Consider the following 27,385-nt stretch of genomic DNA (forward strand, 5'->3'; position numbering starts at 1 on the left):
ATAGTGGATTTTGAAAAGCATACGTAGTAACACAATCGTACACGAACGAATTGTCATAATTACATATTTAATAAAACCAAAGATATAATAAATATTTAAGTGAATTCGATTACACGCTGCATGTGCTTGAATATGGCTGAAAATGTTACAAGATCTATAATTCTATAACTTCTTTGATAGATTTTTGATTGTGGTTATGTTTTTATTAACGTTTTCCTACTATAATATTAATGAAAAAGGAAAGCTGATAATAATTACATTCCTTTGTTCGCTATACAATCAAATGATCATTTGTATCATTTTGCATTGTCATTTGTTCTCCTAAAAAAAATAGAAATTATTTATTTACTAAGAATTCCCTAATTTAATCTTAAGTTATATATTGTGATCGCGACCATAAAGAGAAATCTAAAAGCATAATATTAGAAGATAATAACTTGCGATTTTTTAAAACTGAGTTTTAAGGAATTTATCGAAAATATATGTATATATATGAATTAATATCAATTCGATTAACACATCAGAATTAGTAGAGTGAGAAAAAAATTAATTGAGGATTCAACGGTAACCGATTGAGTGCACCGTTTACGAAAAATGCAAATTATGTTTGAAACAATTTTATGTGTTTTATTGAACGGTTTAGTACTGACACACACAAAGGCAACTATCACTTTTATACCGAAGGATTATACCCCTTCAAACAGCCTCCAGGAAGAAAATGTTTCCATGTGTCCGGATTTAAATTTCACGCAGGTAAGAGATATTTTTTGCTTGATTAAGTAACAATTGAATGTTATTGCAGTAGTGTAACTAAAAATGAATGATAATAAATTATATATTCTACCTATAATAAGATAAGATAAAATAAAACAATTCAATATGAAAGAAAAAAGTATGTACGATGTTGTAAAAAAAAGATGGATAAAGTTTCCAAATTTTCATTACAAATGGATGTTATATAGTATATTAAATTTAATTAAAACGGTATTTTAAAACTAATAATTTGTAATTTGCAATTAACAATTCCATATTTTTTCTTAAAAACAACTGTGTTTTCTTTACACTAATTGATTCCTCTCATTATTTTGTACATAAAAGTATTAAGGTAAGATAATCGAAAAATGAATATTTTACAAGATATTTTACGGTTTATGTAAAATTAAGAAATTATTTCAAGCCTCATAACTCAAAAAGTACTTAACGAAAAGGTACTTAGTTATAGTGTTTTGGAAAGCTCTCGAGATAAGCTAGAAGAATATGCAATGATAAATAGTAGATTCCATTTAAGAAATTGAAGGTGACCTTCATGTGACCTTCAAATAACTCTTCAAGGTCAAACCAATGATACCATCTCATGGCCCCCTCGAAACCAAACAACTTTTGTCTGAAACATTTTTCTCTTCCGGGCTTGGTTTTCGAGTTATTCTCCATTAAAGGTTAAAATGGTCCACCCTGTATATACAGGGTGTTAAAAAAGTATCGCATACGCTCAGTGCCATCCGATAGAGAAGGAGAATTTAAGAAAAAATGTCCAATACAATTTTTCGATCCCATGAATAATTTCGCCGCAATTAATTATTGTAATCAGTTAATCAGCGCGGAGCTACAAGAGGAAGCCAGGGGCGAGGCGCGCGAAGTCTGCGGCGCGACGGCTACCGCACTCATACCATGCTCTCGTACCGAGCGGAGGGAAAGTGCTTGCGATCTATTTATTTATTTTACTCACCTTCTTTTTGATAAGAGTAACAAAATAATTTACAGGAACAATCATCACGTAAAAATTTGCGTGATTATATCACGATACAGACTTTGTTAATTTAATGAAAGAATTTATTTTTAATAAGTAAGAAGGCAAGATAATTTAATTAATATTTTCAGTTAACATTTTAAAAAATGAGTTAAAGAGGATTAATTTTCGCTTCTTACTTATTAAAAATAAATTTTTTCATTAAATTAACAAAGTCTGTATCGTGATATATTAGAATCACGCGAATTTTTACGTGATGATTGTTCCTGTAAATTATTTTGTTACTCTTATCAAAAAGAAGGTGAGTAAAATAAATAAATAGATCGCAAGTACTTTCCCTCCGCTCGGTACGAGAGCATGGTATGAGCGCGGTAGCCATCGCGCCGCAGACTTCGCGCGCTTCGCCCCTGGCTTCCTCTTGTAGCTCCGCGCTGATTAACTGATTACAATAATTAATTGCGGCGAAATTATTCATGGGATCAAAAAATTGTATTAGACATTTTTTCTTAAATTCTCCTTCTCTATCGGATGGCACTGAGCGTATGCGATACTTTTTTAACACCCTGTATATATATATATATAATTATTATTTCTAAAAATAACAATTTTTAAAATTAATAAAGTTTTCTACTATCTGCTACATTAATATATATATACGATGGCACTTCATCAGATTTTTATGTTATAATTTTTCAATTTTTAAAATTTATTTATTTTCCTAGATATATATAATAATATTTATTGATATATAGTAAGTTTTATACTAATGTAGATTTTATTTTATGAAATTAATTTAGAAATTTAGCATCATTTCTTTGTGTTAAGGATAATTATATAACGGAACAGAGCTACTAAATATCGAGACAGAAAATCTGTCTAATAAAGAAGCCATGCATCAAACATTCTTCAAGTTGTATCTATTAACGCTAATATTTCGATCAACAATATATTCAATAACAATCACTAGAATTTATATTAATTTTTATTGTACATATATCCATTTATATACAATTATATCCACATATTTTTATGGAGGCATTATCGGTTTATACTATCGGTTTATACTATCATTTCCAGGATTTGTTTATGTTAAAAATATATCGACATTCGAGAAAAAACTTGACAAGGTAATAAAGAAGAATTTATATAATTCTATGACTAATATTTAATAACTATAAAGAAACAATATTTTTAACCTTTTTATTCTTGAAGTACAAACGTTATTAAAACTTTAGTAATATCGGCAAATTTTTGAAAAGAAATATGAGTTACGGTAAAATTGAGAAGAGTTAACTAACCTATCATGAGAAAGAATCAAATCGTTAAACAAAATTGTTTTAATAATTGCAAAGAGCTACACTTTCGCTTGTACTTGCTAAAAACTGTTATGAATCCTCATTGACTCTCGTTAACGTATTGATTGATTTTATTTTTGACATGAGCTATGTTTGACATACATGATGCCTTAAAAAAAATAAATAAAAAATAGATTTTATGATATGAATAAAACTACATCACATTCAATTTATATATTTAGGAATAGTATATATCAAACCGGTATTATTAAGCAAACAAAAAACGAATGGCAATTTTTCGTTTAATTTTATAATTTATATAATTTATCATTAATAGCACCAGAAACAACCGCTTCAACGATACTCACTTAATTCTTTTCGTATGTTATACTTTATGAAGGATATTTTAATGTCCGAGAAAAGTGATCATTATATACTAAATTTCAAATCTGACCGGAGTCATTCTGATAGTATGACTGTGAGGAATGAGCGAGAAGTCGATGAAGTTACACTTGCAAACATTTCTATCATCCCAGAATCTATCGGTAAGTTGCAAAAAAATGCATAAAACATTGATAACAAAATCTATGACGAAAAAGTGTAAATATAATTTAAATTCAAGAGAGAATGGAAATCAATTCTAAAAATATCTTCCAGTAGTGAGAAGAATATAAATTCTATTCCGTCCAAAAAAGAAATAGAAAACCATAATATAAATATAACAGTGTACATAAAAATTGTCATGATTTAAGGTAAAGTCAATTTTATTAATTTGCTACTTTGTTTTAAAGCAATCGCAAATATTATACTTCCGATTTCTTAAGTTATAAGAATTTCGAAAAGTACTTGTCATTTTATTAAAAGTTATTTATTCGTTTTTGCCATGAATTAACGATTACTTTTCTAAATCTTGAATGACGCAAAAAATTCTTATATTATTTTTTTAAAGGTCAAAACTGTGCTAATGTCCATATTTTGTAGTTTACATTTATTTTTTCTCTTTCCTTTATTTTCACATTAAATTGTTCTTTCTGATTTACTGAGATAATCCATTTAATCTTATATATAATTATGTTAATATGTGCGATCTTGAAATCTCTAGAAAGCAGTTTGAGCAAGCCAACATCTCTCAGAGCATTTGTACAATTCGACAGTCAATTTACAGAAAAAGTAAACGACATTTTTGTGACATTGAGGTAAGGAATCTAAATTCTCAGTTTGTATTCTTTCATTTTTCTCTCTTTTTCTTAAATTCAACGACATAAATATATCAAAATGTTAATTCTGTTATAATTTTGTTAAATATAAAATGGCTAAAATTTTATGTTTATACAGATGGAACCAACCTGAATTTACCGATGAAATAATACAAGGGTACCAAGTGCAGTGTTCTTTTTTCGAGGACTTTAAAGAAACCTGCGACGATAAAAATATCACAACTACAAAATTGGAGCACACGGTGCACAATCTAATATCTAACACGACATATTATTTTCGAATACGTGCGCATACTAAAATTGTTGCTGGTCCTTACACGGATTTAATCAATGTGTCAACTACACATGAAAATCCAATACCTAAATTATTACTCACAACTGGAGAAGGTATCCACATATTGGATGTGGATTCAAACACCATTACTAATTTCGAAATGTCTCTAGAGTATGTATACTGATAAAAAAATAGTTATAATTATCAAATTATTTTTGACACTATAAATTTAAAGTTATTATTATTATGCACAAGTTTATTATTATCAACATTATAGTAATAACTATAAAATTAGAAATCTCAACTATAATTTTTTACTATACAATTATTAGTTCCTTTCTTTCAGATCAGTAATAGAATATAGCTCCTTTTTTTCAGATCAGTAATAATTGCCGCTTATTCGATACAGGAACATAGAATTTATTGGTATACCGGAAATGACCTAAAAACGTTGAAGATTAATGAAAATAAAACCACAATAATAGCTAGCTTTCATTTTGGTCTACTTGATATCTGCATTGATTGGGTAGCAAGAAATTTATATTTCACCTATTACTTGTCAGGCTACACACATATTGTAAAGTTCGACTTAACAATGTGGGAAAATGGCATAATTAAATTTGATAAGATTTTCAAATCAGAAATTTATATTCACCGTTTAAATGTATCACCGTCTATGGGGTACGTTTACTACCGTTAACCTGAAAAAATAATTTTCCATTAAAGATTTATGCAAATTTGTAAATTTTCTATAATTTTACATTGTTTTATAATTAATATTATAAGTAAAAAAAATAATAAGTTATTATATAATTATAAGAATTTCGAAATTTTACTACATACAAGTTTCTGTTTTTGTTAAAATAATGTTTTATAATGAGTAAAATAATTAGCTTTTATTATTATATATTTTTTATATAATTATATATTTAGAATTATATATTTTTTAGAATTTTATATTCCCTATTATACAATTCGATGAATGATACATGTTATATGATGCAATATCATCTCGATGGAAAAAATGAGCAAATTGTTCAGATAAATTCATCTTCTTGCCTATTGCATTATAGTAATTCTTATCGTGATATAATAATTGATGACATGAATAATGAGGTGCTGTTAATTTACTTGTTAAGTGATGATCACATATTTGTGACAGACATTAACGTTTCTATGTGCAATACGATTTTACACAAGGAAAACATAAGTGATAATATCTACTTCGAATCTATAAGGATTGACAAAACAAACATTTACATTTTAGCAGATGAAGATCTGTTTCAATCTACTCTTTATGTTTTGAAAAAGAAATATGCAAGTCTCCAGAGCGCAAATGCAGCCGAATATGTTGAAAAGATAATAATAAACTTACGTAAATATATGATGTATGAAATTTACGCTTTTGATAGATCTTTACAACCATATCCTCAAATGAAATGTCTGACACCTGACGAAAAAGTTTATAATTTTGAGAATGTGAATGCAACGGCAAACAGCATCGTTGTGAATCTTCCGGAGCCGGTTGTAAACAGTGCAAAAAATATAATTTACCAACTACTATATATACTATCTCCGTAAGCTGTTTAGACAACAATCTCAACAAGTCTGAGAAATTCAATGTGCAGACGTACAAGCGATATTACGAGATTCAGAACTTAACACCATTTACAGAGTACAAGTTGAAGTTTACTTTAAGCAATTTTTACTTTGATCAATTATCAATAAATCCATTCGATTCGAATGTGATACTAATAAAAACTAATTCGGGTAAGCTTAATGCACCAGAAAACATAAGTGTTGTAGCTTTGACGCCTACTATAGCAGTAGTTCATTGGATGCCACCCAAGAAGGTGAACTGCGTGGTCGTGACCTACGAAGTGCATTGGAAGTCAGTTATATTAGTGCACGCAACAAAAGGGCAAACAATTTATCAATGTGCCGAAACGTATGGCAGACGGCAGATTTTTCACAAAGATTAACTTGTCGCTACCAGTACAAGATTACTTGATATACGTGCGTGTGTATCCAATTAATTTCAGCGATTTGTACAATGAGAGTTTAAGCAATATCGTTCACATATACTCAGATCCAAACAATATTACTTTGAGCGGGGTCAACATAAATAGTATGGACATTTCATGGATCCCAAACATTAATCTGACGATCCCTCCTACACTAGAATACAAAGATATTGCAGCAGAAAAGTGGCTAACAATGAATTATATTAAAATGAATTATAACAAAGAAATAATATACCATATCGAAAATTTAAAATCGGGAACTTTATACAAGTTTCGCTTAATATTAAGATATCCCGAATATGATGAAAATTTACATGGCCGGCTGATGAAAGATTTATTTTTTCAACACGTGGTAGCAAACGTGGTAAGCAAAGGAAAATGGGTCCATACAGCACAATAAGGTTGCGGATATATTGAAGAATAATTTCATTGGAACATTGCAATATTGCAAATCGATTGCGAAACTCTGCTGAGTTATTGTTATAAGATTGTAATGAAGTTAAGCTGTCCGCTTTTCGCAATGAAATATTGTAGCAATATTGCAGTGTAATATATTGGAAAGAATGCAATGTTATTGCAACCATTTAATAATATTACGTATAAAATATTTTTGTTTTCGATGGATAAATATCTTGGAAACATTTAATTAAATTAAAATTTTGATATAAATAGAAGTTTCCAATATCTAAGATAATCATTTCTAAGATAATATATTGCAAAAATTATATTTAAACCTAATCATATAACATAAAATGTTATATTTTTATACAAAATTACTTTAAACTCTTATTTACGAATCACTTTTTATTTTAAATGTTCTACATACTCTTATAATGGGTAATACTTTATACACACACACACACATATATATATATATATATATATATATATTAGTTATAGAATTAATTATACATTACTAATTATATTTTTATTTAAAAATTTAAAAAATCCGTTATAATTATATTTATTTACATGTGAAAAATACATAAATATGCATAGAAAAATATAATGATAGATATAATAGTATCTATTTTTAATATAATAAAAAGATATATTATCTTTGAAGATTAATATCGTATTCGTACATGAAGTGGAAATATATTTGTAATATTGCAACATTGTTGCGAAGTAGTTGTAACATTCTGTGCTGCATAGATATTATGTGCTAATTTTTTTAGATATGAATAGGCTTAAAATTAAAAAAAATTAAATTTTGTATTAAAGTTATAAGTAAAAATATATTTTTAAACACACACACACACGAAGATATTAAAATTATATTTTTGCGTAATATAGGTGTTATTTCGAATATTCCTGAAATAACAGATACAAAATATTATCTATCATTGATGTTAAGTTTTATCGTTATAGTTACTATAATCTGCGTCTGCTACTTTTATTATTGTAAGTATATTTGATTTAGGTATCGACTTGAATTGTAGATTATACATATATATCTGATATAATATCTAGAGATTTACTGAAAATAGTAATTTACTTATATAAAACTAAACGAATAAATTTACTAAAAAGCAATAGATTTTATAATACATATTATTACATAATTAACTCGAAATTTTATAACAGTGCATCGCAGAGGTGATAATGAACAAATTTGTCTTCAACAATGACCGATGTAGAGTTGGCGATTCTACATGAAGTACCTTATCGAAACACTCAATTCAATATGGCTTACAGTCCTATGTTACATTATAATTCGGATGAATGTGCGAAAGTCGCACGTAAACAAATTACATTTACAAAACTTCTTGGTAGCGGCGCATTCGGAAAGGTAAAAATTAATTTTTTTATGCAATGTTTTAAATTAATTTCTGGATCAACAAAACAGATATGTATTTTCTAATAAAGATATAAATTACATGAATTTTTATAATAGATTATAAGTAATATAAAATTTAGATGAGACAACAAGCATGCACTTTATTATATATTTTTCGTTGAATTATTTAATATAAAGTAAAGTATAATATTTTACTTGACATTAAACTATACATTTTCTAATGAAGTGCGCATGTAAATTTGTGTGAAATATTTCGCAAGTGTTTCAAGGAAAGGTGAAGAACTTAGAAAAATCGGGCACAAAAATATCCGTTGCAATAAAAACGCTTCGAAAAGATGCTTCTTCCCATGAGAAAAAGAAATTGTTAGAGGAAGCCAAGCTTATGAATCATTTTCGACACAAACATATATTAAGATTGTTGGCCGTTTGTTTAGATGGGGATTCTCCGTTACTAGTGTTGGAATTGATGGAAACTGGTGATCTGTTAAAATATTTGAGAGAATGTCGAAATTTGCAAGCGTCAGATTCGCTTGCTCTGCGTTTGCAAGATTTGCTCGCCATGTGCGAAGATGTTGCGCGAGGTTGTTGCTACTTGGAAGAGTTGCGTTTTGTACATAGAGATCTAGCGTGTCGCAATTGTTTAGTATCTTCGAGAAATCGCGAGAATCGTGTCATCAAAATTGGAGATTTTGGACTATCTAGAGATATCTATAAAAATGATTATTATCGCGTGGTAAATATAATTATGAAAAAAATTTAATGACTAAAAAATGAATTCTTTCGAAAATACTTTCCATTTTTTTATCATAATAGTATCCTGCATTGTTTCTTTAAGTAATATATTAGGTGTATAACTAAGTTCCCGCCGTCTTTTTACTTGAAAAATACATTTATTTTAATAAGAAAATGAACTAATATATTAATCAAAATGTAATCCTTTGTTTTCTATAACTTTTCCCATCTTTTTTGCAAAAGTTGGATTCCGCGATGATAGAACGACTTGTTTTTTTAAGCAATCCATTGATCGTTTGATAATGCATTTTTGGACTTCTTCGTAATTAGAGAAGTGTGTATCGGCGAGCACGTATTGCATTGATAGGAAAAGGTGATAATCCGATGAGGCCAAGTCTGGAGAAGAGGCGGGTGCGGGAGAACTTCGCATTCGAGCTCCAATAGTGTTTCTTTTACGATTCTTGCAACATAAAGTCGCGCGTTGTCATGCAAAAGAATCACTTTACGTCAATTACTGGCCTTTTTCGCATCAATTCATCATTCAATCAGTATAATTGTTGTTGGTAGCGGTCAGCCGTGACTGTTTCAGAAATCAATCGATGAGCTTCAGCTGCAATTTTATTTAAATCAAAGCAGTGAAGAAGTATATGTCGAAAAAACAACTCATCACATTTCATTTTAAATCGATTCAAAAAATATCTCTTTCATAAAAAATGAATTTTTGCGCACTCAATTTTATTGACAAATGACTAATTTCATTACATTTGCAGCTGGAGCCATTTAATTATGAGCAGCGGGAACTTAGTTATACACCTAATAGAATATAAATAGTTTTTACTTATATATAGCAAGAGATAAATGAACGTTTTCTATTTTGCACATATTCTAAAAATGAACAACTTGAATCAGAAAATTAAATTTTTGTTAAAATCATGTTTTAGAAAGGAGAAGGTTTGTTTCCTATTCGCTGGATGGCACCCGAATCTTTGATGATCAGAATATTTACTTCTCAAAGCGATGTTTGGTCATTTGGGATATTAATGTGGGAAATTACATCGTTGGGTGAGCAACCTTATATTGCCAAGACTGATGAAAGAGTGATAAATTATGTACTTGCTGGAGGCAGGTTGCCGATGACTCTTAACTGTCCGTCACCATTATACCAGTTGATGCTACGTTGCTGGAGTGCAGCGGATGCTAGACCAAATTTCAAATTTTGTCTGAAAAATATTATAGCATTAAGAAAGAACATAGAAGATGCCTTACTGAGTCCAGTCGATACTATTTAGCCGATATAATTAAATTAATATTTATCTTATTTTCCAAACGATTCAATAAATCTGAATGTAGAAAAAATATTTCTAGAATATTTCTAAATTGATTCTGTTATTTTCAGGTTTATAATTCTTAAACTTTGATTAGATTAATTAGGTTAATCTTCATATTAGATTTATCAATGAAGATAAAAGAAATTTTTTAATCTTACCTTCCATAAAATTTTGATTATTAAAAAATATCACATCCGTTTTCATAATTATAAACAATGTAATATAATGATATATCTAATTTATATTTTTGAGTAATCGAAGCGAAATCTAATAATTGCGATTATATATATATGTATAAACAATATCTTTTTCAACATGGAAATATAATTAATTTTCGATATTATATATAACCGATAATTACAAATGATTGTAAAATTTATGAGTGAAAGAGGAAACGCGAATAATATCCTAATTAGTTGTGAATATATAAATATAATAATATAATTATATTTGAATTTATAACAGTTATCATGTATGAATTTCGACATCATTCGGGATAAGTATATACATATATTTTATCTTTATATTTAATGACTTACTTTATATTTAAATTATATTGATGATTACAAAAGTATGCAGTTGTAAAAATGAACTATACTTATTGCTCTATCTCTACTAGCTTTAATAAAGCTAATAATGTATAATATTTACACACAATTATGGTCTATCATTTAGAAAGATCACCAAATACTGACAATGTTTTATAGATATGTATAATATTATGCATTATAAAAAATATTAAATATGAGATTATATATACATATACATATACATATAGATGTACATGTACATATATGTATATTATAGTATATTATATACAATGATGATATATTATATGTATACACTATCTTTATTGAATTTGTAATATTTCGATATTCATAATCGATATCTATATCTTCAATATCACTTCTTAAACATCGTGATAAGAAACTCATCAAGTTATTGACTTTCCAATTGTGAAGTATATTACAATGATTATTTATCAATTCACAGAAACGCGGAAGTTTGAGTATCATCTTTTGTATTTGCTGAAAAACGATAGACACATAAATAAGATTTCAATTATAGAAAAGAAAATGAAAAGAACTTTACTTATTGCTTATAAAATATTGACTCATTGACTAACGTATTATTTACAAGAGTTATAATTGATCGTTATCTTCATCAATTATTTCTTATTAAAATTAGTAAAAAAAACTATATATAAAAAATTGCTTACCGATATATCATATAATGGATCCATTGGATGCATAATGCAACAACTCCCATTGAACATGTGCAATCGTAGAATTAATCGTAATATAAGAGATTTTATATAATTTATCAAGTTTGATTCATGAAGTTACAGGAATATATCAGATCTTTCTCTCTCCTGAAATTTTAATAAATTAATAATAAATTAATTAATAAATTAATCTTTTTAATGAAACACATGCCATTTTAATGATTTTATTATACAAATACCACAAAAACGAAATATGACGAAAAAAATTCTCCCTCTCCTTCTTTTCTCGATATCTTTATTAAAATTTTCTACGAATAAATTTCTATCTTCATCTTTTTACTTAGAGGATTTTTTTAGTAGCTTTTTTAATTTGGAATATAATTTCCTAGACATGTTTAATTTGTTGTTAGTTCTCTTAAACACGTGCACAAAATTCACAAAGATATTTTGATACTCTCCAGTTGTTACGATTGTAGAATAATTATTATTTTCTCGCATGAGGGCTTAATTTGAAAATGTAACTTTGATTACGATTAAATATTGTATACGAATTGTATAATTGTTATTAATAAATTATTGTAATCTTTTATTTAATATTTTTATTGTATGATTCTTCTTTATATGATTTCTATTCTATGATTCTTCTTTATATTTGATATTTAATGTCGAACGAAATATATAAACATGACTTTTCAAAAGTATTAATACACTCGTTTATCTCAAATATTACGTCATACAAAATTAAAATAATTTTTTAGCAATGAGGTTTAAACGCAATGACGTTGGTAAATGTAATATACGTTTACATATTATTGTCACGACGAAATATGATTTTATATATATAATGTATTTATCGAAAATATCTAATAAATCGACAACACTAAATAATAAATATAAATACGCTATATAAATATTTTGTTTCACACATAATGTATACAGTAATTGATATTTTCCAACTAAATAATGATATCTTGAACCTTGATAGCTTGAAAGTATTTTTTATAAAAAAAATTTATTTTTCTCATTTATTTTAATACATAAAAATTGTCATTTATTTTATTGAATTGTTCTTAAAATTGTACGAAAGCTCTTGAATTATATTTAAAATTACAATATTTAGGATATTACCTAGGATCAAAAGAATCACGAAGGACTGGATGGTCCATCATTGACTGGATTGAATTTGTTGTGTTTCTTGTTAGTTTTATATAATGTCTAAAGCCGTTATGCCTTATTATTATGTCTTCAATACGCGAACAATCCGAAGTAGTGATAGAAGATTCAAGCACGTCGTTTATGCTTCGTTCACGTCGACCACACCCATGCTTCTCCGACGGTTCTCCAGAGAAAGATAGGAATGTATGTGGGAGGAGGTTGGACGTGTCTTTACGCCCATTTGATCAACGAGCGACAGAATCCATCCGTGGCAATGGCATTGACGCATATTCTGTGGAGAGAGCATTCACACATTTTTCAGCCTAACGAATAATTGCTAGAAAACAATATTCGCAGACTAGAAAAATATGTGAGGCGCAAGTAGCTGGATCGGGAATCGAACCCGAGTCTTTCGCTTTCCGGGCAACTGCTCTAGACCACTGAGCTATCCAGACCTCACACCTAATGCTGCTTTTTAACACAGTGATACGCGACTCCAGAGCGATGTTGGTATCTCACTCGATGGATGCAATGCCGATTGCCACGGAGGATTCCTAAAAGGTCGCTCGCTGACCAAATAAGTGCCGGTGGAGGTATTCGCGTGCATGCTGGCTTCCGACTGGCCTTCCGTATGAAACGGCACCGACGAGCACAACGCCGTAGAGTGACCACATCCCTCAAGATCCCTCTAGTATATACTAAAATCCCCACTGTACCAAATAGCAGTGGCGGATGGACCCTAAGATAGGGCCGGGCAGGCCTCCAGATTCTTTCGGTCGTCTCTTATGACGTCTTCTTACTGTGGTGTCGTGTGCACAGTCGTGCCGTGTGCATGCTATGTGCTATGTCGCCTCTGCGCGCTGTCGTGCGAGCAATCGCTCTTGGTTGCGCAGTTCGTCAATCAGTAGCGTAGTGCTTAGCGCCTGTCAAAGGCAATATACCCAACAGAATTATAGATCATCGAATAAATTTTATTGTACTAATGCATGACTTATCGCGATGAATTATACATGTGATGTAAAGCGCTCGAGGGAACTGATATTATCTCTCGAAACGTGGAAGGGACTCTACGAGCAACGTCATAATATTCAAAATTTCCTTCGGAATGGCTCTCAAGACATCTACAGTTTTATAAGTGTTGGACCGCTAACAGTGCGAGTTCATACAATTAACGATGCTAAACTCATAAGTCTCGAATCTTCAGATGTACGCATGATGATGATCGAATCGACGTTACATCGTATGTTCGATCTCGATGGTTGCATAGATGTAACTTTTGATCGATTGGATAAAATTATCGAAACAGTTGATGTGAAGTTTACGCAATTCTCCAATATCGCGTCCACCGTAACGGATCCTAAAGAAGTATCGAATGTAATACGCGCTAGCGACACCTTCAACAAGCATCAACTCGTCGATTGCGAGCTGGCGGCTTTAGTTTTTAGTCCATAGTACGTAAGAAAAATATGTAAAAACAAGAATAAAGAGTTTTAAGTTTACTAAATCATGATGTAATTTCTTCGCACATATTTCTATCCTTTGCGCTAGTTATAAGTCTTTACCTTTTTTCTCTCTCTCGTAAGCGATCATCTCGCGCTATCGTTCCCTCTCTCTCGCACGCGTTCTCCTCGCGCTATCGTTCCCTCTCTCTCGCACGCGTTTACTATCAGAATGACTCCGAGCAGATTTGAAATTTAGTATATGATGATTATTTTTCTCGGACATTGAAATATCCTTCATAAAGTATAACATACGAAAAGAATTAGGTGAATATCGTTAAAGCAGTTGTTTCTGGTGCTAACAATTCCATATTTTTTCTTAAAAACAACTATGTGTTTTCTTTACATCAATTGATTCTTCTCATTATTTTGTACATAAAAGTATTAAGGTAAGATAATCGAAAAATGAATATTTTACAAAATATTTTACGGTTTATGTAAAATTAAGAAATTATTTCAAGCCTCATAACTCAAGAAAAGTGGCAAACAATGGATTATATTGAAATGAATTATAACAATGAAGTAACATACCATGTCGAAAATTTACAATCGGGAACTTTATACATGTTTATATGTGAACGATCTTGCTTAAACTCTCGTTGTAGAAATCGCTAAAATTATTTGGATACACACGCACGTATATAAAATAATCTTGTACTGGTAGCAACAAGTTAATCTTTGTGAAAAATCTGCCGTCTGCCATACGTTTCGGCATATTGATAAATTGTTTGCTCTTTTGTTGCGTGCCGTTCACTAATGTAACTGACTTCCAATGCACTTCGTAGGTCACGACCACGCAGTTCAATTTTGATGACTTATGATCTAGAATACACATGTTGCAAATAGTTGATAAAGAGCCTGCATATAATGAGTGGTTCTATCGGGGAATAATTTAATTCTATATTTTAAAGCAAAGTTTTTTGTGAATCCTCGTGTATTTCTAATCTTTTGTATATATGTATATTTCTATTTGCATATCAAAAAAAGGGAGAGAAACTAAATAATTCGCCTGGCCACCCTTAAGGGCTAGCCAAAACGCGAGAAGACTCTCGCGAGTCATAAATCTGTCCGCTAAGCTCTCTGCTGGATAGAGCCAAATCTTGAACCAAAAGGGCGAACCTATTAAAAATCTTAAAAACGCCTCTCCTTCCAAAATCAGCCTCCTTGCTCGTAAGAAAATATTATACTTCTGATTTCTTAAGCTATAGGAATTTTTCGAAAAGTACTTGTCACTTTATTAAAATTGCGAAAACATATCCCGACGCGTTAGGGTATGTAATACAATATTGCTTAAGGAGAATACCGCTGTTTATATTGTTTATCAACAGGGTATGTAATCTTTCTCGCACGCGTTCTCCTCGCGCTATCGTTCCTGCGATAAAACATCCAACACCCGCCCCGCAGCCCCCGCGCCACCGAAATCCCCTCCGTCCCGCGTGACGTCATTCAGCCCACGCCACCGAAATCCCCCCCGCCCCGCGCCCCCCTCGGAGGACCTGCGTTAGAACCGGCCTAGTATCAACTACTACGAATTTAAGATACAATTGTCATGTAATAATTATATAGGTATTAAAATCAATATAAGTATTATATAAGTATGATATTATCAATATAAGTATGATATTAAAATCAATATTTTAATTTTTCGAAAAATGCTATGCTATTTTATTATAAAAGTTATAAATAAGATTCAGATAAATATAATATCACTAATTTTATAATTATTTTATTGCAGTCAGTATATGATTGCAACAATTTTATTGCAATAATTACCAATTATTGCAAGTATTGATTAACTTATTATAAGTATTCTTATTATTAAAAACATTTCTTTTAATTGTTTACGAATTTTGATTACAGATGCAGTAGGGAACGTATACTATATTATCTAAATAACTTGTACAACTGGCTGTTTCGCCGCAATCAAGATAATGAGCCAGCTGTCCATTATCGAGACAGTGGAATTAGTTGGATTGAACGAGAGACTTCAGTATAATACGTAAATAAAATAGGCTAATAATAAGTAAATTATAAACGGAACAGTGATCTTAAATCGATACACTATTTTTTGAGACATAAAAATAAGAATAATGTAACCAAATAAACATGAGTATCATTATAAACATATAATGTTTTAGAAATAAATGATTGAAATATAAAAGTATATTCTAACATGGCGTACACAGATTTAAAAAAATTTATATAATTATGAAACGTAAATCTAGAAACGTTTTTTTTTAACATGTTTTGTTTATGATAGAATTTGGTGTTAATAACATTAATAAATGTTTCGTTAAAAATGCTGAAATTTTTCTTCGGCAAACGTTCGCTCATATATTATCAACATTTCACAATTACATCAAAGATATTTAAAAATTCCTAGAATATTTCAAATTTTGTGACATAAAGTATTAATACAAAAGCTTTCCAAATAGCAATAAGAACATTAGCAAAAACTTTGAGATTGAGCCTTACAAATAAAAATGTAGAAGCTTTAAATCGATAGATGTAAATGAATAAGCGGAAAAATATTATTTCTAGTAATTTATTTTGTATACAAATTGTTATAGTTTGGAAAGATAGCGTTTCTAAATCTATGTTAACGTGATTTCCTTTTATTTTCATCTATATGATAAACAAAATATGTTTCTAAACTTGTCTCGTTTTTTTATCATTATTAATTATATATATATATATATATATATATATATATATATATATATATATATACAGAGATATATATACCAGAGAAAGATAGGGATGTATGTGGGAGGAGGTCGGACGTGTCTTTACGCCCATTTGATCAACGCGCGACAGTATCCATCCGTGGCAACGGCATTGACGCATATCCTGTGGAGAGAGCATTCACACATTTTTCAGAAAACACAAAATTGTTTCGAAAAAAAAATGTAATTGTTAATTGCAAATTACATATTTTTTCTTCGAAACAATTATGTGTTTTCTTTACACCAATTGATTCCTCTCATTATTTTGTACATAAAAGTATTAAGGTAAGATAATCAAAAAATGAATATTTTACAAGATATTTTACGGTTTATGTAAAATTAAGAAATGATTTCAAGCCTTATAACTCAAAAAGTACTTGAGGGAAAAATATTTTATCATAATGTTTTGGAAAGCCCTCGAGATACGCTACAAGAATATGCAATAAAAAATAAAGAGTTCTATTTAAGAAATTAACGATGACCTTCACGTGACCTTCAAATGACTCTCCAAGGTCAAATCATTGCCACCATCTGATGGCCCCCTTCAAGCCATATAACTTTTGTCTGAAACATTTTTTTCTACAATCAAAATTAAAAAAGTTATTCGGGGTGATCGATTAAAATGGGGCACCCTGTATATATATATATATTTATATATGAAAGAGAGACTCTATAAGTTCAAACCTTTCGGCACGATAAAATTCATTCAACAACATTCACCATTTTAAATCCGAAAAACGAAGTTTATAATTATTGAATAAATGTTCCATGTACAACAAAGAAAGCAGTGGAAAAATAAAGATTTGTTAAAAATCTTAAAAAGGTAGTACTCTATAAATAATATTACAAATACGTATTTATTTCGAAATTTATTAATCAATTTAATTACTTTAAAATATTCTGATCATATTATAGTCATTCGTTTGTGTAGCTTAAAAATTAAATTATCGTTTAAATTAAAAATATTTTATTTTTTTGCTTGTTTTCTTATTATTACAATGTTTTCATGCGCTTTCAAAAATAATAATGATTGAAGATGAAATCAAATATTAATGAATAATTTTTACTTTCAAAAATTGTTTTTATTTTTAATAAAATTATTTTATATTCTCATAACAAAACTTATTCGCTTAAGATTTAAATTGAAAAAAATAAAAATTATATAATTTTTGTTAAACAATTTTATTATCTTTCTTGTTATTAAAAAATATGAGATGTGATTTGCTTTTCTTTAAATTTCAATATATTATATTCTAATAAACTGTAGCCGACAAAAATGCCGAGAAAAGAAAAATCTGCAAGTAGCGGAAAGATATGAAATATTCAACATAATGTCGATTCTATTGAAAAATAATATGATTATTCATGAACGTTTACCGGCTTATATTGTTTTCATATGCATCAGGTACATTGACTGCATCAACGACGATAATGATAAAGAAATACGATGGTAGTTAAGCGTATATTTAATCACCGTTAAACGTGAACTGAAGAAGCGTGATGACTTCGACTCCAAAGTATTCTGGCTGAGTAATACCCCGAGACTATTGCACAACATGAAGCAATACTATGGCGATAAGCCGTTCCAGAATGAGACCTAGACAAAACGAGCTATGCCTGAGGAACATCGACCTGAGCGAGTATTGCGTCGTGCTGACAATGAGTAATGTTGCGTACTGGATTTTCAATGTGGCCCTCTGAACAATTTGCTGCTATACAGAAAAAAAATAAGTATCAAATTAAAACTTATATACTTAAACTAACGCGTTCATTGTTTCGTATATACGCAACAATTTATAATCTTCTTAGAATTTAATAATTTTAAATTTCAATGACATTATAGTCTTATTTTAATATTGTAATTGTCACCTCAAGAATATATAATTATTTAATTATACTTTAAGAAAATTATAATCTTTGATTTAAAAATGTTATTTTTTATCTAACATTGTTTCTTTTCCATTCAAGAAAATTAAATCTTAAATCATAAGAATATATTTTTCTTGATTGAACTATATAAAATTGCTTCATTCAAGTAAGCAATTATTCAAGTAATTACATTTTTCTTTAATTAACGCAATATAATCTCATTTCAAGATTTTCATGTTAAAACTAAATATATTTTCAAAACAAGAATGTTCTTTTTTTCTATGTAAGGAGCGAATTCCGCCGATGGATGGGAAGAGTATGCAAATAAAGTATGATAGGTTTCTCGATCTTTTCTTAATTTGCTGATATAGAAAATTCGACACAAATATAATTGCATTGTAAAAAATATAGGAATTATAAAACAATTGATAAAAAATTTACTTTGTGAATTAATAAATTCTTATCTCTCTTTTCGCGAAATTTTAAAAGATTGAATCTTACTTAGTTCCCTACTTAGTTACCTTAACTTCTTAGTTTTGTTATTTGCATAATAGAATATATTGCATATATATATATATATATATATATATATATATATATATATATATATATATATATATATATATACAGGGTGTCCCAAAAGTCCCGGAACGGTCGAATATTTCATAAACTATGCACTTTAGAAAGAAATGTTTCAGACAAAAGTTGTATGGCTTGAAGGGGGCCATAATATGGTGTCATTGGTTTGACATTAAATAGTTACTTGAAGGTCACGTGAAGGTCACCCTCAATTTTTTAAATGGAACTGCCTACTTTTTATTACATATTCTTGTAGCTTATCTCGAGAGCTTTCTAAAACACTATAACTAAGTTAGTTTTCATTAAGTACTTTCCGAGTTATGAGGCTTGAAGTTGTTTCTTAATTTTACATAAACCGTAAAATATCTTGTAAAATATTCATTTTTCGATTACCTCACCTTAATACTTTTATGTACAAAATAATGAGAGGAATCAATTGGTGTAAAGAAAACACATAGTTATTTTTAAGAAATAATATGTAATTGTTAATTGCAAATTATATATTTTTTTTCGAAACAACTATGTTTTTTCTTTACACCAATTGATTCCTCTCATTATTTTGTAAAAGTATTAAGATAAGATAATCGAAAAATGAATATTTTACTAAATATTTTATTGTGACGATGGAGCCGGTGCGCTGTTAATAAAGCATCAAAATCAACAATCTTATACTTCAAATAACAAAACGGGTAAGAATAACAAAAATTCATCCTCTACAAATAAACGAATAAAATGTAATTATTGTAAGAAAATCGGCTACAAAGCTGCGAATTGCTACGCTAAAAGAAATTCAGAGCAAAATGCAGGTCACATAATAGAAACGGCGCTACTAACAACTAATCCAAGCAAGTCAAAAGGATGGTGTCTGGATAGCGGTTGCACTTCCCACTTATGTAATAACAAGGAACTCTTCGTTGAAATTACAAACGTATCCAGTGGATTAAAGCTTGCCAATAACGACATTACGAAGGTCGAGACAATGGGAGATGTTAGAATTACGGCTTCAGTAAACAGGAAAGAAAAACCGATAAGACTCATGAACGCACTGTATGTTCCCGATTTGAGAACCAATCTCTTATCTGTGGCCAAAATTGTCGACAATGATCATGAGATCTTATTCAAACAGGACCGCGCCATCGTTCGAAATCTTCAAGGTAAGACAACAATGATCGCCAAGCGTATAAATGATCTATATTATCTTCAGGAAAACTTCGAGCGAGCGTATATCGCAAGCGAACATGAACAGTCGCATGCCAAAACGTGGCATGAACGTTTAGGACATCTCAATATGAAGGACGTCAGATCGATGTGGAGAAACCAATCCGTCGCAGGCATAAAGCTCGAAGCAAGTTCGATCCCAATCGATTGCAAGATATGTGTAGCGGGAAAGCTATCGAGCACTCTTTTCCCATCCCGAGGCCGACAGACATATGTGGGCCAATGCGAACGGAATCGCAGGGCGGTGCGCGATACTTCGTCACCTTCATAGACGACTACACTTGCTGGTGCGAGGTATACTTCATGCAGAACAAAGGCGAGGTCATCAAAAAATTCAAAGAGTACATGAAATTCGCCGAAAAACATACAGGACGTAAAATCAAGGCTGTGCAATCCGACAACGGCAAGGAGTATTGTAACTCTGCAATGGACGCCCTATTCAAGGAACATGGAATACGTCATCGTCTGACAGTACCGCATACGCCGCAACAAAACGGCGTAGCTGAACGCAAAAATCGAACTTTAGTTGAAACAGCACGATGCATGATCATCCAATCGGGATTACCACCGTCATTTTGGGCCGAGGCTATTTCGTCGGCAAATCATATAAGGAATCGCTGTATCACCAAAAGTCTGGACTCAGGAACCCTCTTTGAAAAATGGACCGGGCGACGCCCGAATGTCGCTTATCTGCGAACATTTGGTTGCAAAGCATTCATTTTGAATAAGTCCCCTAGCAAAGGAAAGTTCGACGTTCGAAGTCTGGAAGGTATTTTCGTCAGGTATTCCGAAACATCGAAAGCTTACAGAATCTGGAGTCCGAAGGATCGAAAAATTCATATTTCGAGAGATGTTAAATTTTTCCACGAGTACGATACAAAAAATCCCCTAGAAGACATCGTGACTCAAGAGACTACAAATGGTCATCTCAGAATCATGGACGATCTTGAAGAGAACAATGATTCATGCGAGACGTACGTCGGAGCGAACGGATCCGAATCGATCGAAAATCATCAGCAAGCCGAGGAAATCGATGGAGATGATGAGCAAATCGAACCTCCCAAACGGGGACGTGGACGACCGAAGGGATCCACCACTCGAAGATCTACAACTCCGATCAAACAATACAATCTAAAGAGTAATGATCAGAAGAAAACATCTACTCCTGGACCTATTGAAGTATAATCGGATGAGGATTCTGGATTGCATGAATCCATGTTCGCTTTCCTTGCAAGCGAAATCTCTTTTTCTCAAGCAATTTCTGGTCCTGATGCCGTGAAATGGAAAGACGCCATATATGACGAAGTGAAGAGCCTCGTCGCCAACGATACATGGGAACTCGTCGAAAGACCAGACAGTGGCAATGTCGTCGGATGTCGAACCGTCTTAAGAAATAAATACAATGCAGACGGATGTTTGGAGAAAAAAGAAGCTCAAATCGTGGCAAGAGGATTTTCTCAACGCCCCGGCATCGACTTTCACGACACTTTTGCACCGGTGGCAAGACTTAGTTCGCTGAGATTATTAATTGCCCTGTCGGCTCAACGTAGAATGTCGATATCGCAACTGGACATTGCATCAGCATATTTGCATGGGAATATGGACGTTGATGTATACATGGAAGCGCCGGAACTTCTGGAAGAAATGCTTATAAGAATATCAAAGGATGAATCTGCAAAAAATATAAAATACAAGGCTATGAGCATGCTGACGCATTTTCGTCAGGGACGTCCAATTTGCCTATTGAAGAAGGTGCTATATGGATTACGTCAAGCCAGACGACAATGGCATTCCAAGCTGAAAGAATCACTCGAAAATATTGGACTCACCCTCATAAATGCTGATTCTTGCGTCTACGCGAACCGAGAAAAGACAATCTTCCTGCTCGTCTATGTAGACGACATTTTAATCGCAACCAATGATCACAAGGGCAAACAAAAAATCATAAATGCCCTAAGGAAGAAATTCGCCATCAAGGATCTTGGAGAGGCGAAATATTGTCTGGACATCGAAATTATAAGGACTAAAGAAAGGATATTTCTCTCTCAGGCAGGTTACATTCGGAGCTTATTGGACAAATTCGGAATGACCGACTGCAAGAAGGCATCCACTCCATTAACCAGCGGCTTCAAGCTGACAACAGATGACCAAGAAAACTAGGATGAAACTGTACCGTATAGGGAATTAGTCGGGAGTTTAATGTATCTAGCCATGGCCACCCGACATAGCTCATGCCGTGTTGAGCCAATTTAATAATTGTCACAACAAAAGGCTTTGGACAGAAGCAAAGCATGTACTCAGATATCTTAAAGGCACGTCTAATTTAGCCCTATGTTTCAGACCGACCAAAGAAAATCTACTTGGTTTCGTTGATGCAGGCTGGGGTAATTGCACAATTGACAGGCGATCCTATACTGGAATGGTTTTCATTCTCGCCGGAGCGGCCATCTCCTGGAAATCACGTAAACAAAGAACAGTCGCTCTTTCTTCAACGGAAGCGGAGTATGTGGCGTTAACCGACGCCGCAAAGGAGGCCATATACCTCATAGGCTTTCTAAAGGAACTCGGGTTCATTGCACTGACCAATGTCACTATCTTCAATGACAATCAAGGAGCTGCAGAACTGGCACGTAATCCATTTTCACGGTAGATCCAAGCACATAGATGTGCGTTACCATTTCATTCGAGAGGCAATCAACAATTACACCATGAAACTTGAGTACATGCCTACGGATCAAATGATAGCGGATGTACTCACTAAGACACTTGGAGGCGGAAATCATAATTCCTGCATGGTATGGGACTCGTGGACGTCGATCAAGAAAAGCGTTTAAATTGAGGGGGAGTGTTGGGCATTCAATTTGACCCCCCCTTTTCTTTAGCAACCACTCGTGCACCCTTGCATGCATCCGATTATAGATGGCAGTGCATGATTGTTAATCCTGCACAATATATATTTGTATCTTTTTTCTTCTTCCGCTGTAACGTCCCGCGCATATCATCGTACGTTAGTTGCTTTTGTCTCGAAGTATACTCATATATATTCTTGCACATCTAAGACGTAATATAAAAACAATTGTGTATTCAGGTAGATGTCAAAAAGATAAGCAAAGGAATAAAGTAAAACATTTCCTTTCAAACGTGGCACTTTATTCGATCAACGCACCTCCCCAACATGTTATATAGTGTAAAAAAGTTTAAAAAAGAAAGTACGAGTATAAAATACCTATAAGAATTTTGTTTCGGATTTTTCATCATAAATTTTAGTATTGAGGATTTAAATATTGAACTTTGGAGAAATAATAATTCATTTGTATTATATTTTATATTTATTATTATATTATATATTAAGAAATATATTATTGTAATAAAATATATCATAAAATATTATATCGATGTATTATATTTATTATTTTATTTGTCCCATCTTAGAATTTTTAAAATAAATTTTCTAATTTGTTTAAATTTATTGTTGATTACTTTTTAATTCTAGAAGACAAATTATAAATTTACAGAGATACTATTCTCTCGATTGGTTATTTTTTTGACACAAGAAATATATATATATATACAGGGTGAGCCATTTCAATTAACGCACGCAATTATTTCGGAAACAAAGCATTTTAGAGAAAAATGTTTCAGACAAAAGTTTTATGGTTTCGAGGGGGCCATAAGATGGTATCATTGGTTTGACCTTGAAGAGTTATTTGAAGGTCACATGAAGGTCACCTTCAATTTCTTAAATGGAACCTACTATTTGTCATTGCATATTCTTGTAGCTTATCTCGAGAGCTTTCCAAAACACTATAATAAAGTACCTTTTCGTTAAGTACTTTTTGAGTTATGAGGCTTGAAATAATTTCTTAATTTTACATAAACCGTAAAATATCTTGTAAAATATTCATTTTTCGATTATCTTACCTTAATACTTTTACGTACAAAATAATGAGAGGAATCAACTGGTGTAAAGAAAACACATAGTTGTTTTGAAGAAAAAATATATAATTTGCAATTAACAATTCCATATTTTTTCTTAAAAACAACTATGTGTTTTCTTTACACCAATTGATTCCTCTCATTATTTTGTACATAAAAGTATTAAGATAAGATAATCGAAAAATGAATATTTTACAAGATATTTTACGGTTTATGTAAAATTAAGAAATTATTTCAAGCCTCATAACTCAAAAAGTACTTAACGAAAAGGTACTTAATTATAGTGTTTTGGAAAGCTCTCGAGATAAGCTACAAGAATATGCAATGACAAATAGTAGGTTCCATTTAAGAAATTGATGGTGACCTTCATGTGACCTTCAAATAACTCTTCAAGGTCAAACCAATGATACCATCTTATGGCCCCCTCGAAACCATAAAACTTTTGTCTGAAACATTTTTCTCTAAAATGCTTTGTTTCCGAAATAATTGCGTGCGTTAATTAAAATGGCTCACCCTGTATATATATATATATATATATATATATATATATATATATATATATATATATCTCATATTTCAACAAAATATAAAATTGTGAAGTTTCCAAAAATAAGAGTTAAATTATGTATTAATTGTTTAAGAACTAGTAAACATCAAGCCAAAAATTGTCCTTCGTCGTCTTGTCGGAAATGTCAAGGTACACATAATACTTTTTTACATTTTGAATCGAATACAGCACAAAATACTAGTCTTCAAAATACACCTACGAAGAGTAAAGACATATCTACTTCTGTAGTCACACAGTGTTCGCAAAAAATTCTATCGAGAATGCTTTTATCCACCGCAATAATTCATGTATATGACTCAAAGGGCAAGACTCATGCTTGTTGGGCATTATTAGATAATGGTTCGCAATTAAATTTTTTAACTAAAGAATTTGCTAAAAAATTACATCTAAATGAGCAGTCTATAAACATGCCAATTTCGGGCATCGCGGAAGGTAATTTTGAGGCAAAAAATTCAGTTAATGTAACGGTACAGTCTCAACACGTATAAAGAGCAATTAAATTGCATTATTTTGCCAAAAATAACTCAAAAATTACCACAAGAATTTATACATCCTTCGCAATTTAAAATTCCATTAAACATTAAACTCGCAGATCCAAACTTTAATGTCCCGAGTGATATAAATCTCTTAATAAGAGCTGAAGTCTTTTGGCAACTCATATGCATAGATCAAATTAAAGAGTGTAAAGATCATCCTACACTTCAAAAAACAAAGTTTGGTTGGATTCTTTCAGGTCCTTTCACTGAACTTCAAAGGAAAGAAAAGAATGCTTCTTGTCATTTAATTACTATCGATGATCTTAATGAAACCATCTCCAAATTTTGGAAGATAGAAGATAATTATAACAGCAATCTAAATACATTCTCTCCCGAAGAGCGTGCGTGCGAAGCTCTCTTTCAAGAAGGAACTACACGAAATGAAGAGGGTAGGTTCGTTGTTAAACTTCCTGTTAGGAACAATGTGATTTCACAATTAGGTAAATCCAGAGAAATCGCGGAACGCCGTTTTTTTATGTTAGAAAAGCGTTTATCAAAACAACCTGAAATTTATAACGAATATCGTAAGTTCATGCGTGAATATCAAGATCTGAAGCATATGTATCAAATAGAGGAGACAGTGGATCGTGATGCTAAAATTCATTTTTATTTATCACATCACGCAGTTATTAAAGATACAAGCACTACTACTAAATTGCGCGTTGTTTTTGATGCATCATGTAAAACTCAATCTGGAAAATCTTTAAATGACGCGTTACTCGTTGGTCCTATCATTCAACAAGATTTATTCTCGATTTTATCTCGTTTTCGCACATTTCGTTTTGCAATGACTGCCGATATTGCAGAAATGTATCGGCAAGTTCTTATCGATCCATCGCAACGATGTCTTCAACGCATTCTTTGGCGCGATAATCCACAACAGAAATTAAAAACTTTTGAGCTCGCTACGGTGACATATGGCACAGCTTCTGCATCATTTCTGGCTATACGTTCTTTGCAAAAATTAGCCGAAGATGAAACAATTTTGTATCCATTAGGAGCGAAAATCGTATTGAGAAATTTTTACGTTGATGACATGTTAACTGGTGCATCCATTCTGAGTGAGGCATTAGATATAAAGAATTAAACAATAGCATTGCTCCAAAGTGATGGTTTTGAATAACGAAAATGGTTCTCAAATAGTCCTCTGTTGCGGGATAACAATTCCACAAGTGACAAAGAAATTGATTCAGGATCTGAATATAATAAAACTCGTATTCTTGGAGTATTTTGGAATTGCGAACAAAACGTTTTCAGTTTTGTAAATTCTAATTCCGAAGCATTAACGAAACCGACTAAACGAAATATTTTGTCAAGAATTGCTTTAATCTTTGATCCATTAGGATTTTTAGGTTCTACAATTTTAGTCGGAAAACTTATTATGCAGGAATTATGGTTGTTAAAAATCGATTGGGATGAATCAATTCCTATGGATCTTGAAACAAAATGGAGAAATTATGAACGGCAATTAAGATGTTTAAGCAATCTTGAAATACCTCGCAAAATCATAGTCGAAGAAGCAAGAGCCATTGAATTACATGGATTCTCTGATGCTAGTCAACAAGCATACGGAGCATGTATACAGGGTGTATCTGAAATGATGCACTAAACTTTAGGAGCGTATTCTAGAGGTCAAATTAAGACTTTTTTTTCCTA

The 27,385-nt window shown here is 31.2% G+C and overlaps 2 protein-coding genes and 2 long non-coding RNA genes across 5 annotated transcripts in view; 2 read left to right on the forward strand and 2 right to left on the reverse strand.

The window, feature by feature from the left end:
• The window catches only part of LOC145962594 (uncharacterized), a 24,891-nt gene extending 9,794 nt beyond the window's left edge, over positions 1 to 15,097 (reverse strand). The window contains exons 1-6 of the long non-coding RNA XR_014435887.1: positions 14,829 to 15,097; positions 14,361 to 14,532; positions 12,772 to 14,155; positions 11,638 to 11,790; positions 10,577 to 11,446; positions 10,204 to 10,310 (exon numbers count right to left, since the gene is read on the reverse strand). This is a non-coding gene — a long non-coding RNA (uncharacterized LOC145962594). The remainder of the gene's footprint in view (positions 1 to 10,203; positions 10,311 to 10,576; positions 11,447 to 11,637; positions 11,791 to 12,771; positions 14,156 to 14,360; positions 14,533 to 14,828) is intronic.
• Positions 396 to 5,336, forward strand: LOC145962590 (proto-oncogene tyrosine-protein kinase ROS-like). 2 transcript variants are annotated; one of them, XM_083083792.1, is made up of 5 exons: positions 396 to 753; positions 3,380 to 3,587; positions 4,145 to 4,238; positions 4,378 to 4,704; positions 4,912 to 5,336. In XM_083083792.1, the coding sequence occupies exons 1-5, from the start codon at positions 595 to 597 to the stop codon at positions 5,231 to 5,233; spliced, it is 1,110 nt and encodes a 369-aa protein (XP_082939918.1). In that variant the 5' UTR covers positions 396 to 594; the 3' UTR covers positions 5,234 to 5,336. The 2 variants fall into 2 exon arrangements, with proteins under 2 accessions (XP_082939918.1, XP_082939919.1); XM_083083793.1 differs by having other exon boundaries at positions 3,443 to 3,587.
• LOC145962593 (insulin-like growth factor 1 receptor) lies at positions 7,957 to 10,691 on the forward strand. The gene is made up of 3 exons (XM_083083794.1): positions 7,957 to 8,374; positions 8,619 to 9,091; positions 10,032 to 10,691. Exons 1-3 carry the CDS (start codon positions 8,185 to 8,187, stop codon positions 10,377 to 10,379), a joined length of 1,011 nt encoding a protein of 336 aa, XP_082939920.1. The 5' UTR covers positions 7,957 to 8,184; the 3' UTR covers positions 10,380 to 10,691.
• A 1,957-nt stretch (positions 15,098 to 17,054) lies between the features above and the next one.
• Positions 17,055 to 18,546, reverse strand: LOC145962992 (uncharacterized). The gene is made up of 3 exons (XR_014436048.1): positions 18,401 to 18,546; positions 17,506 to 17,587; positions 17,055 to 17,147 (listed from the first exon to the last, which is right to left on the reverse strand). It is a non-coding gene; the product is annotated as an uncharacterized LOC145962992 (long non-coding RNA).
• Between the last annotated feature and the right edge of the window lie 8,839 nt (positions 18,547 to 27,385).

Source organism: Camponotus vicinus, unplaced genomic scaffold (genome assembly GCF_025532165.1).
Source record: "Camponotus vicinus isolate PSW18456_S1 unplaced genomic scaffold, iyCamVici1.0 SCAF_12, whole genome shotgun sequence".
In the NCBI taxonomy this organism is placed as follows: Eukaryota; Metazoa; Arthropoda; class Insecta; order Hymenoptera; family Formicidae; genus Camponotus; species Camponotus vicinus.

Bases quoted from the DNA above. Each gene is read 5' to 3' on its own strand.
- LOC145962590 (XM_083083792.1), top strand. From the start codon at position 595: ATGCAAATTATGTTTGAAACAATTTTATGTGTTTTATTGAACGGTTTA. The intron at 4,239-4,377 runs GTAAGGAATCTA...ATGTTTATACAG, and splicing joins GACATTTTTGTGACATTGAG to ATGGAACCAACCTGAATTTA. The intron at 4,705-4,911 runs GTATGTATACTG...CCTTTTTTTCAG, and splicing joins AATTTCGAAATGTCTCTAGA to ATCAGTAATAATTGCCGCTT.
- LOC145962593 (XM_083083794.1), top strand. From the start codon at position 8,185: ATGACCGATGTAGAGTTGGCGATTCTACATGAAGTACCTTATCGAAAC. The intron at 8,375-8,618 runs GTTTTAAATTAA...ATATTTCGCAAG, and splicing joins AATTAATTTTTTTATGCAAT to TGTTTCAAGGAAAGGTGAAG. The intron at 9,092-10,031 runs GTAAATATAATT...ATCATGTTTTAG, and splicing joins AAAATGATTATTATCGCGTG to AAAGGAGAAGGTTTGTTTCC.